The sequence below is a fragment of the Mesocricetus auratus genome, unplaced genomic scaffold (genome assembly GCF_017639785.1).
Source record: "Mesocricetus auratus isolate SY011 unplaced genomic scaffold, BCM_Maur_2.0 Super-Scaffold_4256, whole genome shotgun sequence".
NCBI classification, from domain to species: Eukaryota; Metazoa; Chordata; class Mammalia; order Rodentia; family Cricetidae; genus Mesocricetus; species Mesocricetus auratus.
The window spans coordinates 54,488,162-54,506,515 of NW_024429182.1; the positions used below are offsets into that span (position 1 = coordinate 54,488,162).

The window sequence follows — 18,354 nt, forward strand, 5'->3', positions numbered from 1 at the left end:
AGGCTAACCCTCAGCTACATAGTGAAACTGGGAAAAGGCGGGTTAAGGAACTTCATGGTTTTTCAAATTGAAAGAAAATAAAGTGCCAAATAACTAGCTATATTAGATTTAAAGCACTTTACACCAGTGACCTTTGCTTTTATGTTAAGAAAATAGAAAATGGGCAAATTAAAACCAAATAAATAGTGTAAAGATTAGAGTAGAATCTGAAACAGAACAAAAACAGCAGAGGAAACTAGTGAAACTTGAAGTTGCTCTTCTAGAAGATGATTGTAGTGAGCTTCCAAATGAACGAGAAAAGGTATAAGCTAATGGCAGGAATGAGTATTGATGTCACTAGAGTTTGGACAGTCAGTAAAAAGATTGAAAGTGATAAGAGATAATGAACAGCCTATATGCTAGTGACAACCTAAATAATCTTTGAATGACATGAAGGACCATAATTAAGAAAAAGGTTGGGGTGTAACTTGAACAGTGCTGTATCTATTAGGCTTGAGTTTCTGTTCTAAAGTTTCTCATCAGGCAGGCCTATTAGCACTCACCTATAAGATCAATGCTTGGGGAGCCAAAGACAAGAAGATGAGAAATTCTAGCAGTCTGGATCCAAATGACTTCACTGATGTGCCAAAGCATTTCAGAAAGAAATAGCAACTCCTAGGATACTGAAATGAAAGGCTGTTATCCCTCTAATTCAGAGACCACACAATTGTTTCTGACTATAAAAATTTGACTTGTTCGTATTACAGAGAAGAAAACTGGTTTGTAGCTGTCATGAGCAGGTGTGCAGAAACACCTTTAAAAGTTGTAGCAGGTCAGCTGTGGTATCACAGTCCTGTAGTTTTATGCTCGGCCTGAGGCAGAGGGCTTTAAATTTTGAGACCAGTCTGAGCTACATAATGAGACTCTGGCATAAAAACTATTTTTAAGGCAGATCAAATACAGTAACACAGAAAAGGGATCAAGAGTTTTTTTCCAAGGTCTCTTCTTACTGGAATTGTTGAAATTACTAAACGATGCTGTTCATAATACTGTAAAAAGTAAGATACATAGCTCTACAGGCTGATGCACTGGACTCTAAAACTCATGAGTGTTGATGAACTGGAGATAACCATTAGTCAGCTCTAGTTCCTTCCCCACTTAGATCCATGAGTTCCACACACTATCCAACAAAATCCTACCTGAGAGGTCGTTTTTCATAACTGCTTACAAGTTGTTCTCAAATCCATACAGACAAAAAACACTTATCAGAAAATTTTGACTCAGTTATGCTTGTCTCTTAATCTCAGCTGCATCTGGATCGTGTTGATTGTCCTAGCAAAGCAAAGGTTTCACTTTAGTGGTTCTGGTCTTTTGTAAATCATAGCCAATTCTTCAGCCCCAGTTGACCAAAACCATTGATTTCTTTTCTTTTTTTTTTTTTTTCTTTCTTTCTTTCTTTCTTTTCTTTTTTTTTTTTTTGGAGACAGAATTTCTCTGTATTGTTTTGGAGCCTGTCCTGGAACTCGCTCTGTAGACCAGGCTGGCCTCGAACTCACAGAGATCTGCCTGCCTCTGCCTCCCAAGTGCTGGGATTAAAGGCACGCACCCAGCTAAAACCCCTGATTTCTAATACCAAATACTGACTGCTCCAGATACAGTCTTTGCTTCCTTCTTAGACTTCACAAGCCAGGTCTCCATTCTGTATTTCTTTCAACATTCTTTCGGACTCATACTGAAACCCAAGCACTCAATGGCTTTTCCAGCTCAGTGTTCTAAAATCCTTCCCTAATTTTCCTCAAAATATGGTCAGGTGTGTCCCAGCAATTTCTGTTTTAGTTGGGTTTCTGTTGCTGCAATATTATACCATGACCAAACACACCTTCTTGCCTCAGCTTCACATATGCTTGCAAAGAATGCATGCACGCCACAGCTGGTGGGGATCATTCACTGCAAATCAGAAGTCGTATCAGGAACTTGTGCAGACTTTAGAAGTCTCTCTTCCCAATTAAAAAAAATGTTTTTCAACATCCTAAGATGGTGTATAGAGGATAAGGAGAAGAAAAGATCCCAGTACTCAGGAGACAGAGAGGCAACTGAATCTCTTAAGTTTGAGGCCAGCCTGGTCTACAGAGCAAGTTCTGGGATAGCCAGGGCTACACAGAAAAACCCTGTCTTAAAATAAACAAAAGAACAAAACAAAAAGTCTTGAAGGATGCTTAGTAGTACCCTTGGCACATATAGAACCTTCCTCTGTATGAAATGGTATAGGCAGGCAAGGTTTAGCTCAAGTGCAGTGTGTTTTCACATTGGAGGTGTCCTTTAAATTTTTCTGGACATGGCTGGTCACTGATTAAGCAGCTAAAATATTGCAGTGTTGTTTTGTAGCTCTGGCAGTACTGACAGTGAAGAAAGTACAGACTCGGAAGAAGAAGATGGGGCCAAACAAGACCTGTTTGAGTCCAGCAGTGCAAACACAGAGGACAAGATGGAGGTGGACCTGAGTGAGCGTGAGTCACCCTGTCCTTATGAGTTAGTTCTAGTGCTTGAAATTGCCTGTTTTTATCTCTGTGAGTTCAAGGCCAGCCTGGTCTACAAAGTTAGTTCCAGGACAGCCAAAGCTACAAAGAAACACTGTCTCAAAAAAGGGGGGGGGGGGAGGGGGCAATAGCCTGGTTTTGAAAATTGGCAAAAGAATGGCCTGTGGCATCTGAGATGGTCTCTGAGGTACAGTTCCCACCACTGTAACTTCTTTCAGGCTTACATTTCCAGAATCTTTCCTAAGGAGGGACAAGTTAAATATACTTGGAGATGACTGATTCGATTTGTACATTGTCTTCACAAATCTAGCTAGAGAGCATGTGCTGCCGCCCCCCAACAGACAGACAGACAGACAGACAGACACACACACACACACACACACACACACACACACACACACACACGGTGCTGGAGATGTGACTCAGTGGTTATCAACACATGCTGCCATTGCCAAGGGCCTGAGTTCAGTTTGCAGCTCCCTTGTTAGATCATTCACATCTGCCTCAAGCTCCATGGAATCTGAATCTCTCTTCTACCTTCTGTGGGTGCCTGCACTCAAAGACACACTGCACACACATAATTATATATGCTACAGAAATGAAATAATTGTGTCTATGGAGTCATGAATGGGGTACGCCGGGGTCCCAGAGCTCTGCATATGGTGAGCAGGAAACATAATTGTCAGGTGGAATTTTTGTGTATGCTTTGTAGCTTTGTATAATAATTCTATAGGAAAATATTCCTAGGAATCAAATTGCTAGATGAAAAGCCACAAAGGTTATCTTGCATTCCAGTGTTTATGTCAGTCTTATGTCAGTCTCATCCCCAAGTAGCACCATGTTAACTTTTCTCCCATAGCAACTACTTTCTCATCTGCTAACCTGGTTTTGAAAAATAATTTCCATTTTGAGGGTCCCCAAAGTCTACCTGGGCTTAAGCAATTCTCCCAGCTCATTTTCCCAAGTGTTTGAAATGACATACACACCCCACCACACTCAGCATCAGAAAGATGGTCCCTTGTTAAACTCAAGGGATAACTTCTCCAAATGCTAATCCTCCCTTCATTTCAGCACCTTCCTGGTCAGCCAACTTTGACGTCCCAATGGAAACCACCCATGGTGCACCCTTAGACTCAGTGGGATCTGATGTCTGGAGCACAGAGGAGCAGATGCCAACTAAAGAGACAGGCTGGGCTTCTTTTTCAGAGTTCACATCTTCTCTGAGGTGAGCAATCATGTGCTGTCTTGAACCCTTTCCAGAGTGAAGCAGGTGGTATGCATTTGATGTAAGCATGTATTCTACACCTTGTTTTACCTCTGAGTTGAATGTGGTGCCTCAAACAGGGTTAAAAGTCAGCATGTGATTGGGGCATACTGCCATAGCTGTGCACCACAGCAAAAGAGGTTTTTCATCAGATACCCTTGGAAGGTCAGCTCCAGGGTGTTTAGCAAAACAGAATAGAAGATGGCACTTCCAGAACTGTGGAACTTCATATGCTCCCCAGGTGGATTAAGGGGAGTTAGAATCAGTCCCTGACCAAGTGTGGATTTCATGTTTCATTTTGTGTGACTGAGGTCTGTTTCTGCTGCTGACATCTGAATTTTCTCTTTTCTGAAAGCACAAAGGAGTCTTTAAGGAGTAATTCTCCTGTGGAAATGGAAACCAGTACTGAGCCTATGGATCCCTTGACACCTGGTGCAGCTGCCTTGACCACTCAGCCAGAGGGTGAGTGCAGTGCACCAATATGCTCACAGCAGATAGACGAAACCAGATCATGCTAAAAGGAGACAGGAAAATAAGATAGTGTGACTCTGATGTTCATAGATCATCACAGGAGAAGAAACTGTATTGTGACAGAATCACAAAAAGGGAGCTCTAGAAGGAGTTGGGTTCCAATTAATGTCAATGTTAAGGATACATATCTAAAGCCAGAGAGAGGAGGAAGCATAATGCTCAAAGTAGAGAAGACCAGATAAGACACCATGCCTCCATCCTGTTCCTGGAGACCCCTAAAGTTTTGCTGAGGCACATGGGGGTGTAAACTTGGTCTAGGCTGTGGGACTAGTTTCTCCTTCCTATACAAGCAGATGAAGGGTTCATCTGTCTGAATCCTAGGGAGCTCAGAATGTTTGTTCACCTGTTTTTCTTGCATTGACTCTGAACTGTTTTCAGAATAATGAAGAGAATGATATCAACAGAGCATTTAGTAGGGAGTGAATGTGTATGGGGGCAAGAGCCTTAGAAATTAACGAAGCAATAAGTTTCTGGGAAGAGAAAGAGGCAGTGAGCAGAGGCTCCAAAGCCAGAGCCAGAAGAGGTAGCTGATGGGGGCACTATCACTCCAAATAATTGAGACCACAAAAATTCTGTCAGAACTTCATTGGCTTGGTATTCAAGTTTCATTTTTGTTGATATGATAAAAATTCTGATTCCCCCCCAACAAAAAACATAGGAAAGGAAAAGCTTTATATGCCTTGCAATTCCAGGTTATAGTCCATCTTTTGGAAATCAAGCAGCTACCCACATTGCATCCACTGGCAGGAGCAGAGAGAGCATAAACACTACCTTGCTGCTGTCCTCAACCAGCTTTCTTCACTTGTCCACAGTTGAGAGCCTGGCCCACAATTGGATATGTCATCCTATATCAGTTAACATCCATATGACCCCCACAGACCCACCTGATAGAAAGGGTTACTCAGTTGAGACATTGTTTCTAAACTGTGGCAACTTAACATTTAAAATACCATTGTAGCTGATTTGATGGGTAAGAAGCTAAAGACACAGAATAGTCTCTGCTGTCTGGGGTTGCACAGATTAAATGTGGGGCTGGGGGCACTGAGTTCAGATCATGAAATCTGACAAGTCCAAGCTCATGACCAACATAGCATGTGGCTTCCTGTATTGTAGAACAAAGGAAAGATCCCTAGGCACATTCCCCTGTGTTATAGAGTATGCCTAAGAGCAATGGGGTCTGCTGGGAGGAAACTGGGACCATGTGGTTCTTTGGAACTTACCATCCCTCCAGTGAGGAAAACCTGTGAGAGAGCAAACCCTAGTGGGCATTTAGAAGCACTGGTACCCATCAAGAATTTAGTCAGGTGGAGCTGCAGTAGGTGGGACTAAGGCACAGGAGTCTTCATAGAAAAGGGTATCAGCTTCACAGTAGGTTTGGTGGATGTGACCATCCACTGTGTGCACTTTCAGCACCAGGCAGTGTGGCCATGGAAGCCAGTTCAGACGGGGAAGAGGATGCCGAGAGTACAGACAAGGTAACTGAGACCGTGATGAATGGCGGCATGAAGGAAACACTCAGCCTCACTGTAGACGCCAAGACAGAGACTGCCGTCTTCAAAAGGTAACCAGAGCCTGGGGCTCCTACGGTGACAGCTTGTTGGGAGGAAGGGGGGAATAGGCCAGACACAAACATTTTTAGATTCAAATGAGTATTCAAAGGCAAGCTTGCTATCTTTTTACCACCTCCATTAATGTTAACCAAGAGATGGAGAGTTTTAGGCCCCTAAAGTGTGTTTTTCCTCATGTGTATGTGTCTTCAGAGTCTAGCAGATTGACAGTGTTCAGCTTTGCTAAATTGACACGAGCAGAGGCTGCAGAGCCCCCCATCCACCCATGACACAGTGGCATACAGATAAATTGTGTTCTGTAGTTGTAATGCAATCATTGTCATTCAGCAGCAAGAGGTTAGTGCTAACAACACCAGACTTGATTAGACAATAGCAGACTCACTCTACAATTCATGGAATAGAAAAGCAATCGTAATAGAAGTTTAAATCTGGAAACGAGGTAACAGAAACACTTCCATCAAGATTTGGCCTGCATCTAAAGCAGTGCTTAGAGCCTTTCTCACTGCCTAACGAGGGCACCACATGACAAAACCACAAATGAGAAATAAATTGTAAAAATGCCATTTGTGGCATATGCAGTCAACACTCTTCCATTAAAAAGCTTGCAAACTAGGGATGGAGAAGCAGCTCAGTTGGTAAAAAGGCATGCCTTGCAAGAGTGAGGACTAAGTTTAATCCTGAGTACTCAACATAAAAAGTTGGACATGGTAACATGCACTTGGGGAGGCAAAAACAGGAGGAACCCTAGGGTTCACTGGCCAGCCAGCCTCAACTACTTGTTTGACCCCAAGTTCCATTGTGAGGGCCTGAAAAAACAAATTGAATGGCTCCCGAGGCATGACACCAGGGTTGAGCTCTGGCTTCCATATGCATGCACACACAAGGAGAGAACAGACCCCTAAAAGTTGTCCTCTAAGACACACAGATACACCACACATACCTACCTCACAATATACATATAATAATAAATAAAATAATTTTTAAAAATAGCAAACAAAATTCAGCCTATTTGTTTTTCCCATTTTATGTGTATGGATGTTTTGCTTGGATATATGTCTTCGCCACATGTGTTTAGTGCCCACAAAGACCAGAAGAAGGTGTCAGGTACCCTAAGACTGAACCTATAGGTAGTTGTAAACCACCTCTGGAAGAGCAGTCAATGCTCTTATCCACTGAACTATCTCTCTAGCCCCCCTGCAGTGTATTTAAATTACAAGACTATATACTATCGGCATGAGGTTACATTGGAGTGACATGTAATTACTAATGATAGTAGAATATTACAGACAAGAGCCAGCACTAGCTAGTGTCTGCTTTTCCTCAGCATTTTGTTGGTATCTTAGTGAATGCAGTATAAAAATGAAATCTGTAAAGATGTGAGATAATAAAATAGTCATTGTTTAAAGACTGATTTTCTATGTAGAACATTCTGATTAAATCTATAGGTAAAAATTGGGAGCTGGGTGTTGGTGGCGCACGACTTTAATTCCAGCACTCAGGAAGCAGAGGCAGGGGGGTCTCTGTGAGTTCAAGACCAGCCTGGTCTACAGAGAGAGTGCCAGGACAGCCTCAAAAACAATACAGAGTAAGAGAACCCTGTCTCAAAAAAAGAAAAAAGAAAGAATTGTAATTAACTTTTTTTGGATACATAAGAAAACTCATTTTGTTCTGTAAATCAGGTGATTAAGTTATGTGTGTTTTAATAAAATATGAGACCTCATCAACAAGAACATAAATTTTTTATGGGGAAAGAATTTAAACCCTTATTGGAACCTACAGTAAAGCTCTGAAATAAATGCAGAGAGATGTACCAGGTTTTTTTCTCAGCAAAAATGATGTTTAAAATCAGTCAAATCCGCATCATCCACAGGCAGTTTCACAGAAGGTGTGCTATTTCTGAAGAGGAGCAAAAAGAGGAGTCAGGGCTTCGCCATAGGTAAACCCTGAGACTGTTTAATAAAGTGATGATGACCAAATACTAACACAAAGGCCCCTCCTCAGCCTGAACTTGAAAAGTTAGAATGGCATACACTCCAGTGAGGAAAACTGCAAACTAATAAAAAATGATTGCCCCTTGAAAGAAAACAAAATCTGGCCTCATTGTGAATAGGAATGACATGATCATGCAGCTTCAGACAGAAAATGTCTTGACTATTTGAGGGTGAAATGTTTTTTAACCATAAAGGAAAATATTGGTGAGTTTAAAAGACAAGTCACAACCAGGAAAGAGTAGGTAGAATATATAAAGAGTCTGGTGTCATCAAAAGAGAGAGCTCGCATTTAAAGAGAATAAAGGGTATACTGAGGTTTGGATCTCTGGACATAAACAAGCAAAGTACACAGGGATGCCTGCCTACTGGCCAATATCAACGTGGTGCTGCTTCGTTATATGATTGTCAGCTTAAGTTACAGAAAGTAGAAAATGCCAAACTCCTCACCCAGATCATTTCATGATGGCAATGAAGTCACTCCAAAACCACAGAAGTAGTCACAAAGTAAAGCACTTACTTCCAAGCAAACAAGTACAGAAGTCCTGTGAGTGTTATTTACTGACAGAATGCAAGGGTTTTCCCTGAAATTCAAGGATGGTTGGGTATCAGGAAAATTCATCATTAGATAAAAGAAATTTGACTTTTCTTATAAGGTTCCACAGTTAATACATGGTTAATACTCTGAACCAACATAACAGAAAGGGTAAATCCCATTAACTTACTAAGAATTAAAAGAAGTATCAGTGCCAGGTGCATCTACTTTGAAATCAAGAGGATAGAAGGAAGCTGTCTCTGCACTTCTTCTGTAGACTGTCCTGGAAACAAAGATGGGAAAGAGCAGTGAAAGCTGCTGGTTTGCAGACTTGGCAGTAAGCTAGCCAAGTCAGTAACAAACTTAAGAATTCAGCAAAACTGGCCAGAAAAAAAATGGTCAAGACCAAATTTTTTTAATGAGTAACCTTAAGCTAGGGGTGTTGGTACATTCCTTTCACAAAACACTTTTCATTTAGGAATTAATATATTGAAGATTTCTGTAGAGAAGTTTGAAGATGACCTATGTAGTGAGATATCCACCATGATTGCACCTGTGACCACATCCAAACGGTCACTACAGACCTAGGCAAGTAGAGAGATTACACACCATCATGGGACAGTTTAGTTCTATGCTACAGAGACATCTGCCAAGTCAAATTAGCCTTCAGGTTCAATAGGAGTTCCTAGAAGGAATTTGTTCCAAATACTCTTAAAATGTAGGTAGAAATTCAAGGTTCTTAGCTTGCCTGGATGGCAAAAACGTACAGTTGTAAGATCTGCCTGCCACCCATGCATTCATGCTATGAAGACACAGGCATTGAAACTGATGTTACTGTACTTGAGGTACCTTTGCTGCATAAGTATTGAGTGTACAACTGTAATTCAGCATTGACAGAACAGACAGACCCTGGAGTCGTGCTGGCCATCCGGCTTAGTTTAAGTAGTGAGCTTCAGGTTCATAGAGAGAGAGTGACTCAAATGATGTGAGGAGTAGTTGTAGAAGACATGCAACATCAACCTCTGATCTCCAAACATACATACAAGGGCAGATGCACACAGTCATATGCCACACCCACATGAAAGAGAATCCAGCAGTACATAGTGGTGCATGCCTGTCATCTCAGCACTTGGAAAATTCAGGCAAGAAAATCGCTGTGTTACTATCTTGCTGCATACTGTCTAAAACGCATACATAAAAGAATGCATGTACATATAGGCCTTTAGTGCCAGGACTCATTCTCTAGACCCTTTGTATGCAGCAGCTCCTTCCTGTCAAGACTCCTGTGAGTCTTGTCCACATTTTAGAGGTGAGGAGCCACTGGAACCAGTTGTTGTGTCCATTGTCTCATGGGAGCTAACGGAAAAAAAGTAGAATATACTTCTGACCTATGGGCAGAAAAGCGCTTCTTTTTAAAACAAGGAAGGGTGGCTGGAGAGAGGTGACTCAGTGGTTAAGGACACCTTCTGCTCTTCCAGAGGACCCATGTTCAGTTCCTAGTACTCAGGTCTGGCAGCTCATAGCCATCTGTGATTCAAGCTCCAGGAGATCTGATACCTCTGGCTTCTTAGGGTACCTGCACTCAGATACACATACTCACATACAGACACACCTACTCATAATTAAAAAATAATGAAACCAGGGCTGGAGAGATGGCTCAGAGGTTAAGAGAACTGGCTGCTCTTCCAGAGGACCTGAGCTCAATTCACAGCAACCACATGGTGGCTCATAATCATCTTTAATGAGACCTGTATTCTCTCCTGGCCTGTAGTACAGGCATACATGTAGGCAGAACACTGTATACATAATAAATAATTCTTTTTTAAAAGGATGAAAATGAACAAGGGACTGGAAAGACAACTCAGAGGTTAAGAGCACTGGCTACTCTTCCACAGGACAGGCTTGATTTCCAGCACTCAAATGTGGCAGTTTACAACCATCTGTAACTCCAGCTCCAGGAGATTTGACACCTTCTGGCCTCTATGGACACCAGGCATACACATAGTGCACAATTTTACATGCAGGCAAAATACTCATACACAAAATAAAAATAAAAAAAAATGAAAGCAAAACCAGAAACTAATGCACAAAGAAGTGAGATGATCCCATTGATGTTAAAAATCTCCAGTCAGTGATTAGGAAGAGCAGAAAGCAGATTGGGAAAGAAATGTATAGTTCCTAGATAAGAGAGTGGAATTTAGTATTCAAGGAATCCCTCTGTGCTGATGAGAACAATAAAGGCCACGGGGGGGTGATCTCAGTAATCACAAGTGCCAGTCAAGGACTTTGGACAGCCCAGGCCTGTCTGGGATACATAGAATATTTTGTTTAAGACAGAGTTCCATATAGCATAGGCTGTTCTGAACTCACTAGGAGGATAATCTTGAATTTATGATCTTACTGAGTCCAGCTCTCAGATCCTGAGGAGGTAACCTTGGGCTCAGTGCATGCTAAATGAGCACTCTTTCAACTGAGCCATGTCTCCAACCTAACTAGTCATTTTGAGACTAGTCTGGACTACATAGGGAGAACTGTCTCAAAGAGAAGCCCACTCAGAATATGAGCAAAAGACAGCAATTTACAGGCAGGTAAACCAAAAAGATTGAAAAAGTGAAGAAACATTCCGAGTCACCGTAGAGATGAGAGCGGGCACCACAATCCACTTCTTACAGAGCTTTCAGGAGATTGGGAAGGGGTCAGGCCTTGATAGTGGGGAAGGCATGTTTGTAAGAGAGGGTTCTTTGCTCATAAAAGGATGGCTCACAATTTCCCTCTCTAGGGTGTACCACCCTAAGAAATGCTAGTGCTGGTGGTTACTGTTCCTGGCAGCCTGAGGCCTGGAGGTAGTGAGGTTTGGTTGCTTTAGGGAGCCACAAAGAAGTGGATGCTCACTGTGGGCATAGTGCCATTGCTTGGGAACACATGGTCTTTCAGATGTGCAGGATTCAGAAAAAAAGAATTGGAATAAACACACAGTGTTAGATAGATAAGTACAGTAGAGTAGTTGCCTTAGAGGGAAAGGAGTAGAAGGGGGTGAGAAAAGTGAGTTGACAAAGAAGTTATGAGGGATTGGGATATAGCTTGGTGGTATATATAGTACATGCTTAGCCTGGTGAAGCCCTGGCTCCACCCCCAGCACTATGGAAAGCCTGGGGGTCTGACCTGCACCAGATCTGTAGGTTGCGATTAGTTTCCTGAATGGCCTAAAGTTGGGGGTTTCATGCGCAAGTCCAAGCCAAGGCTTGGATCTAAGGAGAACATGCCTTCCTTTCGGAATCCCTTTAAATTGGATGAAGTGTGAATCCAGGTAGAACAAGATACAGCTAAGTTTCCAGCTCAAAGTCAGGAATGTGCCTGCTGTCTTCTCCATCAAGAGCTACCCACAGGCAGCTCTGACTCCTGTCCACTGCTTGCTTTGGCTCTTGGCTCCTTGTTCCTTCCTAGTGTCTGCTCTAGGCATGCTCTGTTGGAGGGCAACAGAAGGCTTTCCACCTGGCTTAGCAGTGGGTAGCTCTTGTCTGAGGCAAGGCTGTAAGCCAGGAGCACATGCGAGTGGTGGGTGTGGCCTTGAGTGCACGGTGGAACTAAAGGCTCCTGTTCCTTCAAACAGGTTCTCTTCACACCTCCACCGAATCTACGGGGTGCCATGTGCAGTCGTGGACATGTTTCCCCAATTCCTCATTTCTAGGAGTGTTCTGAAACTCTTGTACGTTTCTTTTTCTGTTTTGCACACTTGGCCTCAGAGTGTTGAAGTCCTACCGGTATGTACGGTGACACGGACCACTCTTTCTCAGACACCAGCCACATTACATTGTCCCTCTCAGTTCCCACCTGCGTGTGGCCCTTTCCTCTCGTGGTTCCCCAGTCACTGTCTGCATTTCTGTGATCCTTCCACCCTGAGCATGCTCAGCCCCAGGGCTTGCCTCCATGGCGGTCATGACTTCAGAGCCATTTGCATGTGACCTCATCCTCTGGCCCCGGACATCATGCCTGGTATGTGATGCACGTGTCTTCCTCTCTCCTGTAGTGAGGAAGAAAAACTGTCTACCTCTCAAGATGCTGCTTGCAAAGATGTAGAAGAGAGCCCTGAACCAGCAGAGGCCAAGTATGCAGCTCCCCGGACCCCCAGCAGTAGTCCTGAGCAAAGGTGAGCACCCCACCTGCCTACACCCTCTGAACGTTCTATCTTGCCTCTGCTTGACATCTCCTAGAAGGTAGACAGGACTCAAGACTTGAGGGTGGGGGCTTGAAGGGTCTTTGCAGCTATACCCAAGCCTTTAGCAATGTGCCAGGTGCAGTGGCATTTTTCAAGTCTCAAGTAGTCTGGTTCCCAAGCCAAGTGCTGAGAAATAGCACTTAAGCCAGCAGCCAGTGTCCCTGGCTCAAGCCTGGGTGATATGCTGCCTGTGCAGGAAGGTCCTGGGGAAGAATGATTGGTTGCTTAGGCAATCTCAGTTGCCTAACTCAAGTCTTTTGAAACCATGCTGTGAATGGTGTTGAGCACTTCAGGATTGGAAACCTCAGAGATCCTGTGAGGGAAACAGGCCTAATTGCCTTATTTCCCACAATTACACTTGTGACACTAGGGGACTTATATGAGGCCCTTTGCTACGTACTGCTAAATACTCCAAACCCTAGAAGGGGAGACTCTGGAGGTTGATACCTGTGGGTGGGCGTGTCTTAGGCGCAATAGCCCCTCTGCCAGAGCCATGTGATTTGGATGTGGTGTTTTCTTTCTAGTCACCTTTTGCTTAGACTGAGCCAGTGGTCTGAAGGGATAGGCCAAGCCAAAGCCTCAGCTGCAGAGGGCCCACGCCCATACACTCGGCCTCGCAGGTAGAGCCAGGTGGCCACGGATTCGCAGGAGCCTACGTCAGAAGATGAATGAGGATGTGCCCTGGACAGCAAGAATCTTGGTTCAGCACCTCTCAGAGCTCACTTTTCTGATAAAATATATTTATATATATATATATAAGATGTGTATTCCTTCTGGAAGGAATAAAGTGACCTTTAAAGCAATTGAAGAGGCGTTGTACTTTCCCCTGGCCAGACTTCCCGGTAGGCTGCACTCTGCAGAACCAGTGGGCAGGAACCAGTAGGGGGCGCTCACTGCTCCTGGTCTAGAAGCCCCTATTCATGGCAACACTACCCTGTTTGTTTCCTCGTAGAAATTCTACGCAAAATGAAGTATGGATTGTGATTTTTTAAAACGTCTTTTTGCCTACAAAATTAATTGTAATTACTGTGTGAGCAGATTGCCCTTGGGAAGGCTTGGAAAGAAAAGGCACCACCTAGGCTTCTAGCTATTTGGGAAAGTCCCCTTTTTCCTAGAGTTTGCAGGTGTCTATTGGTTACATTAGTCTCTAACTTCTGCCTGTTGGTTTCCTGAGTTGAGGCTATTGAACAGGCAAGACAGCCAGATTGTCTCTGACAGAGGTCATTCAAGAGGCTGTAGATTGCTTCTTGGCTCTACATTGGAGACTTATTTGCCAAAGAGCACCCATTTAGGTTCCTCTCTAACTGTTTCTTTTTTTGTTTGTTTGTTTGGTTTGGTTTTTGAAGATAGGGTTTCTCTGTGTTTAACAGCCCTGACTGTCCTGGAATACACTTTGTAGACCAGGCTGGGTTCAAACTCAGAGATCTGCCTGCCTCTGCCTCCCGAGTGCTGGATTAAAGGCGTGCGCCACCACCTCCTGGCTCTCTGTAGCTGTTTGTATAGCATGAAAGGCCCTGCCCTTTCAGTCTGCAGGATGAGCTGTAAAATGTTAAGGCAAACCAGTAGAAGACCCGGCACTGCTTGTGTCTACATTTGACCATCTGTCCTTCCTCACCTGTCCTTCCTCACCCAGCCCTGGTCAAAACAGAACTCACGGTGAAGCCACAGTAGACAGGTATCTCAGCCCAAAGAACATATTCAGGTTGCACCTAGGAAGTGGGGGTCCTGGGGTTGATCTCTGGGCAGTGGCTGGTGCCAGTGGAACGTGGTGTGCAGTCAGCACTCCTGTTGAAGCAGCCAGTAGGATGGGAAAGAGGGCTTCTTGCACTGCTGTGTCCTGGGCTTGCCAGGACTGTTCTTTGCTTCAGCCCGGAGTATTGCATCGCTTCCACTGCACCAGTCTTGTCCCACCTGCTGTTTTCACAACCGGTGTGCCAGTGTTTTGCACACATCATCCTTACAAAGCCAGGCATGGACATTGTTGTCCTCTTTCTGCCGAGGAGTAAACAGGACTGAGAAATTAAGGAACATGTTTTAAAGCACACCGTTTATGAACTGTGAAGGTTCAGCCATTCCTAGTTCTGCCAGTCTCCAGAATTCTCAGTTCCTAAGAATCCTTCACTGAGGCCCATCATGTGTAATTAGAATACAATATTGGGGAGGACCTGCTGGTTCCTATTACATCTGGCAGGCCTCCTCCAGGGAAGACAGTTCAGTTTAAAAAGTGTGTGTGTGTTTCCAGCTACAGCCTGGCTGAGCCTGTCCCGATGCCTCAGGTTGTGGTTTTGACAGAAGACCCAATTTCTGCTTTCATCGGCCACTCTGTCTCTGCCGCTTCTGCTCTGTGGGAGCCAGTGTCTGGCTGTGCCCCTTTGTTCTCAATAGTTGTCCTCTTCACACACCTTTTTCCTTTTTCCATTTCTTAGTAGCAGAGCTCTGCTTTCCAGGCGGAAGTCGGTTTGCACCCCTGTAGGACAGAGCAGAGTTTCTGAAGTGCACAGCTTAGACCAGCAGTGTGAGAGCTGAAAGGCTGTGTGCATACACATCTACCTGCAGTTCTGAGCCGCTGAGTCGGGAGCTTCCACACACCTGCAGCTCCATCACCATTGGCAGCCAGCCATGTGCCCTGTGGAGGGTGGGCAGAGCTGACCTGCTCAGCTTCAAGTGCCTCAGGTGTCTGTCTCCTTCTCTATAGGACTGACCAGCCAAGCATGCCAAGCGACACGTCAGTTAATGGCCCTGTATGATGAATGATACCTGCTGCTGCTGACTGAGGACTGCAGGCCACCACCACCCAGGGCTCTGGAAGGGTTACCCAGAGCTACCAAGCCGCCACTGCTGCACTCTGCAAGGGATCAGGACCAGCAACCTTTATATTCTAGATTCTAAGACATTGTACAGAGAAATTCAAAAGTGTAAAAATATTGCACATTGAAAAATACCAAGAATTTTTGCGTATGTTTATATTGTATTGATCTAAAATAATGGGTAGCCTGTGACATCAGATCTTGCCACCCATGTAATGATAGTAGTGATACATAGTTCAGATGGTTGTAAGAATAGTTTTATAAAGTAACTACACAGATCTATTGTATTCGAAACATAACTATTTGACAATTATTAGTGTGACCAAAGTATTAGGCAGTTTTCATACATTTTCCACCTTGTACAAAATTCTGAATTCGTTTTTCTTCCAGGTTGGCACAGAGCTGTCGATGGAAAAGCCCTCTGCGTGTTATTTTGGTTGTTCTGACTTACAAAGTGATTTTGAATAATACTTGGTGTTCTTTTATAACCCGCTTTTGATTGGTAACTTTTCTGTATTGTTGCAGGCGGATTAAATGTGTGAGTCTTGGTGGAGATTAAGTATTTATTGCTACAACTTAGTTGATGAATTGCCGTTCTTGTAAACCCATGTGTTCTGTTAGGTCTTGTTTGCTCAGAGCGTTTCTTTCTACAGGTGAAACACTAGAATATTGGAGTGTACATGACTGTGGTTGGGTTGTTATTTTTTTGTTTTGTTTGTTTGTTTTTGTTTTGTTTTGGTAATTCATCCGCCTTTTAACCCATTCACCAAAACATCCCTTGTCAGCAAGCACCACTGGTGGCCATTTCAGAGTGGTCTGTATCCGCACTGCTCCAAGTCACAGAGGTGAGTCCCTGGAAATGCTCGTGCTGGTGACGGAGTAGAATGTGCCCATCAAACAGGATGGCTTTAACAGAATCACAACCTGGCATCCAAGCATGTTTCTTGTTTTACTGTACCTTGTGAGGTTTTCACTCGTAAACCAGTGGATTTTAGAACTGGTTTGTGTGTATATAGTGATTATGGATACTAATTCAATGTAATTTATAATTTTCTATGTCAGCATAAACACATCCTAGCCTCCTCCAGCAGCTGAAGCGATGGCCTGTGCACTGCCGTGGCATCTGGTGAAAGGGCTCAGTCACCTCACCTCTTGCCCTTTTAGATGCAGATGAGTTTTTCATTTCTTTAATAGAAAATGATTCACATATTTTTACATCATTTGTTTTTCCTGACCAGTATTTAAAACCAAAAGGATCTTCTGAAAAATGGCCAACAAGTTTTTTAGAACCAGCATCCCAAGCAGCGTGCCTACATGACATCACGTATGGAAAGAGAGTCAAGTGTCCGATGCCTTACTCCTTACTTGCTTCTCACTGTAGACAGTGCAGGGACTGCCTCAGGTGTCCGAGGCAGGTCTGGTCACCAGGCTCAGTGGGCAGCAGGAGGCCCTGGGACTGGTGGTGAGGGCTTGGTGGTCTGTGTGTGCCCACCCAGGACCCTTCAGTCACAGCTCCTTCAGGAGAGACTGCTCTCCTCTGGAACCTGGTGCCACCAGAGGACAGGGCTCCTTCTGCTCGTCTCAGGGATGGTTGACCTGCGTGGCCCAGGACCTCACGTTTTTGACAGATGGCATGTTCCTGTCTCTCTTGGTGATGAGCCATGCTTGCCACAGCCAGGGTTTGGCCCTTTGTCAGCCCACACTGCCTCCTTGCTGTGGTTCGGGCTGGCTTTTCCCTCCCACCGTCCACTGGGGAAGAAGCACTTGGGTGTTGTCTTTGGGGAAGAACTTAGGTTTGCTTGTCTTGGGGAAAGGCTGTAAGGGTAAAAGGGACAGGTGTGTTGGGTTGGAGGGTGCCAGCCAGGGCTTGAGATGAGTTCCTGCTCCTTTCATTTCTGTATATTGGCCGTATGAATCGCAAGACTAACAGATGTCTGCAGTACAATACCTGTATTAAAAGTAATAACAAAATAAAGCCTGATGCTTTGTTTCTAGAGAGTTCCTCTTGTGCCTTTTTTGGGTTCTAATAGCCACATGGTATGGGACTGTGCCCAAAGTCCTCCAGCTTTCTCCTGCCCTTGGCTCTGGGGCATGTCAGACTCCTGGAGAAAGTTCTCAGCCACCTCCATGGCCCCACACACCTGCAGCCATCAATGCCTGACACATGGGTGCTCAGTACATTTTTGCTAAGAGGAAACAGCCACCAGCTGCCATCTTGAACACACTGCCCAATCTCCAGCTTGTCGACTTTCCCTGCTCTGCCCTGGCTACTGATTGCCAGCAGATACTTTCACAGATTTCTATTGCTGTCTTAAATTGTGCCACCAGCTGAGCGATCCACAGTCAGTCCCCAGAATCCACGTGGTTGTAGGAGGAGAGCTGTTGGCTTCAACGGACGCTGTAACGATACGCGACACACAATTACTGAAAGTAACGCTAAGTATTTTATGTAGAAAATTACTCACAAGTTACCAAACCCAGAGAAGCCCAGCAGATCTCAGCTAGCGACTGGACCGGAAGCCGAACTCCAGGAAAAGAGAGCGAGACTTCCTGTGCGCTGTCTTTTATGCCTTCCCCCGTAATGTCCCTAGCCATGCCCAAAAGTGGGCCTGGCTAGTGACGTAGTTCCGCCTACGTACGTATACGTCTTTACGTCCAGCCGTATACGTCTTTAGTCCTGCCTAAAGTGGGTGTGGTTAGCGGTGTGGTAAACCGCCCTTTTATTACCTCATCTGTATGCGCCTCTAGTAAGTCACATGTTTAATGGCGGCATAGACTTAGTAAGTCACATGTTTAATGGCGGCATCAGACTTCCTCCTACAATTCCCCTTTTAGTCTAAAAAAGGACAACTAACTTGTGTCCATGAACAAAATGTATCAAACATCTATTCTAACTAAACCTAAACTTATCTTAAAGAAACACCCAAAT

General features: G+C 44.2%; 1 protein-coding gene across 18 annotated transcripts in view; it reads left to right on the forward strand.

The window, feature by feature from the left end:
* Nucleotides 1-17,419, forward strand: part of Ppp6r3 (protein phosphatase 6 regulatory subunit 3) — a 112,876-nt gene extending 95,457 nt beyond the window's left edge. For 6 of the 18 annotated variants that reach the window (XM_040750434.1, XM_040750449.1, XM_040750458.1 and 3 more), the window contains 7 exons: nt 2,365-2,486; nt 3,588-3,741; nt 4,136-4,242; nt 5,722-5,872; nt 12,146-12,163; nt 12,430-12,549; nt 13,143-13,421. In XM_040750434.1, coding sequence (XP_040606368.1) covers nt 2,365-2,486; nt 3,588-3,741; nt 4,136-4,242; nt 5,722-5,872; nt 12,146-12,163; nt 12,430-12,549; nt 13,143-13,242 — 772 coding nt within the window. In that variant the 3' untranslated portion in view covers nt 13,243-13,421. Of the gene's footprint in view, nt 1-2,364; nt 2,487-3,587; nt 3,742-4,135; nt 4,243-5,721; nt 5,873-12,145; nt 12,164-12,429; nt 12,550-13,142; nt 13,422-15,313 lie in introns of those variants that run through there. The other 12 variants (XM_040750463.1, XM_040750480.1, XM_040750501.1 and 9 more) reach the window with 3 other exon arrangements.
* The last annotated feature ends 935 nt before the right edge of the window (nt 17,420-18,354 follow it).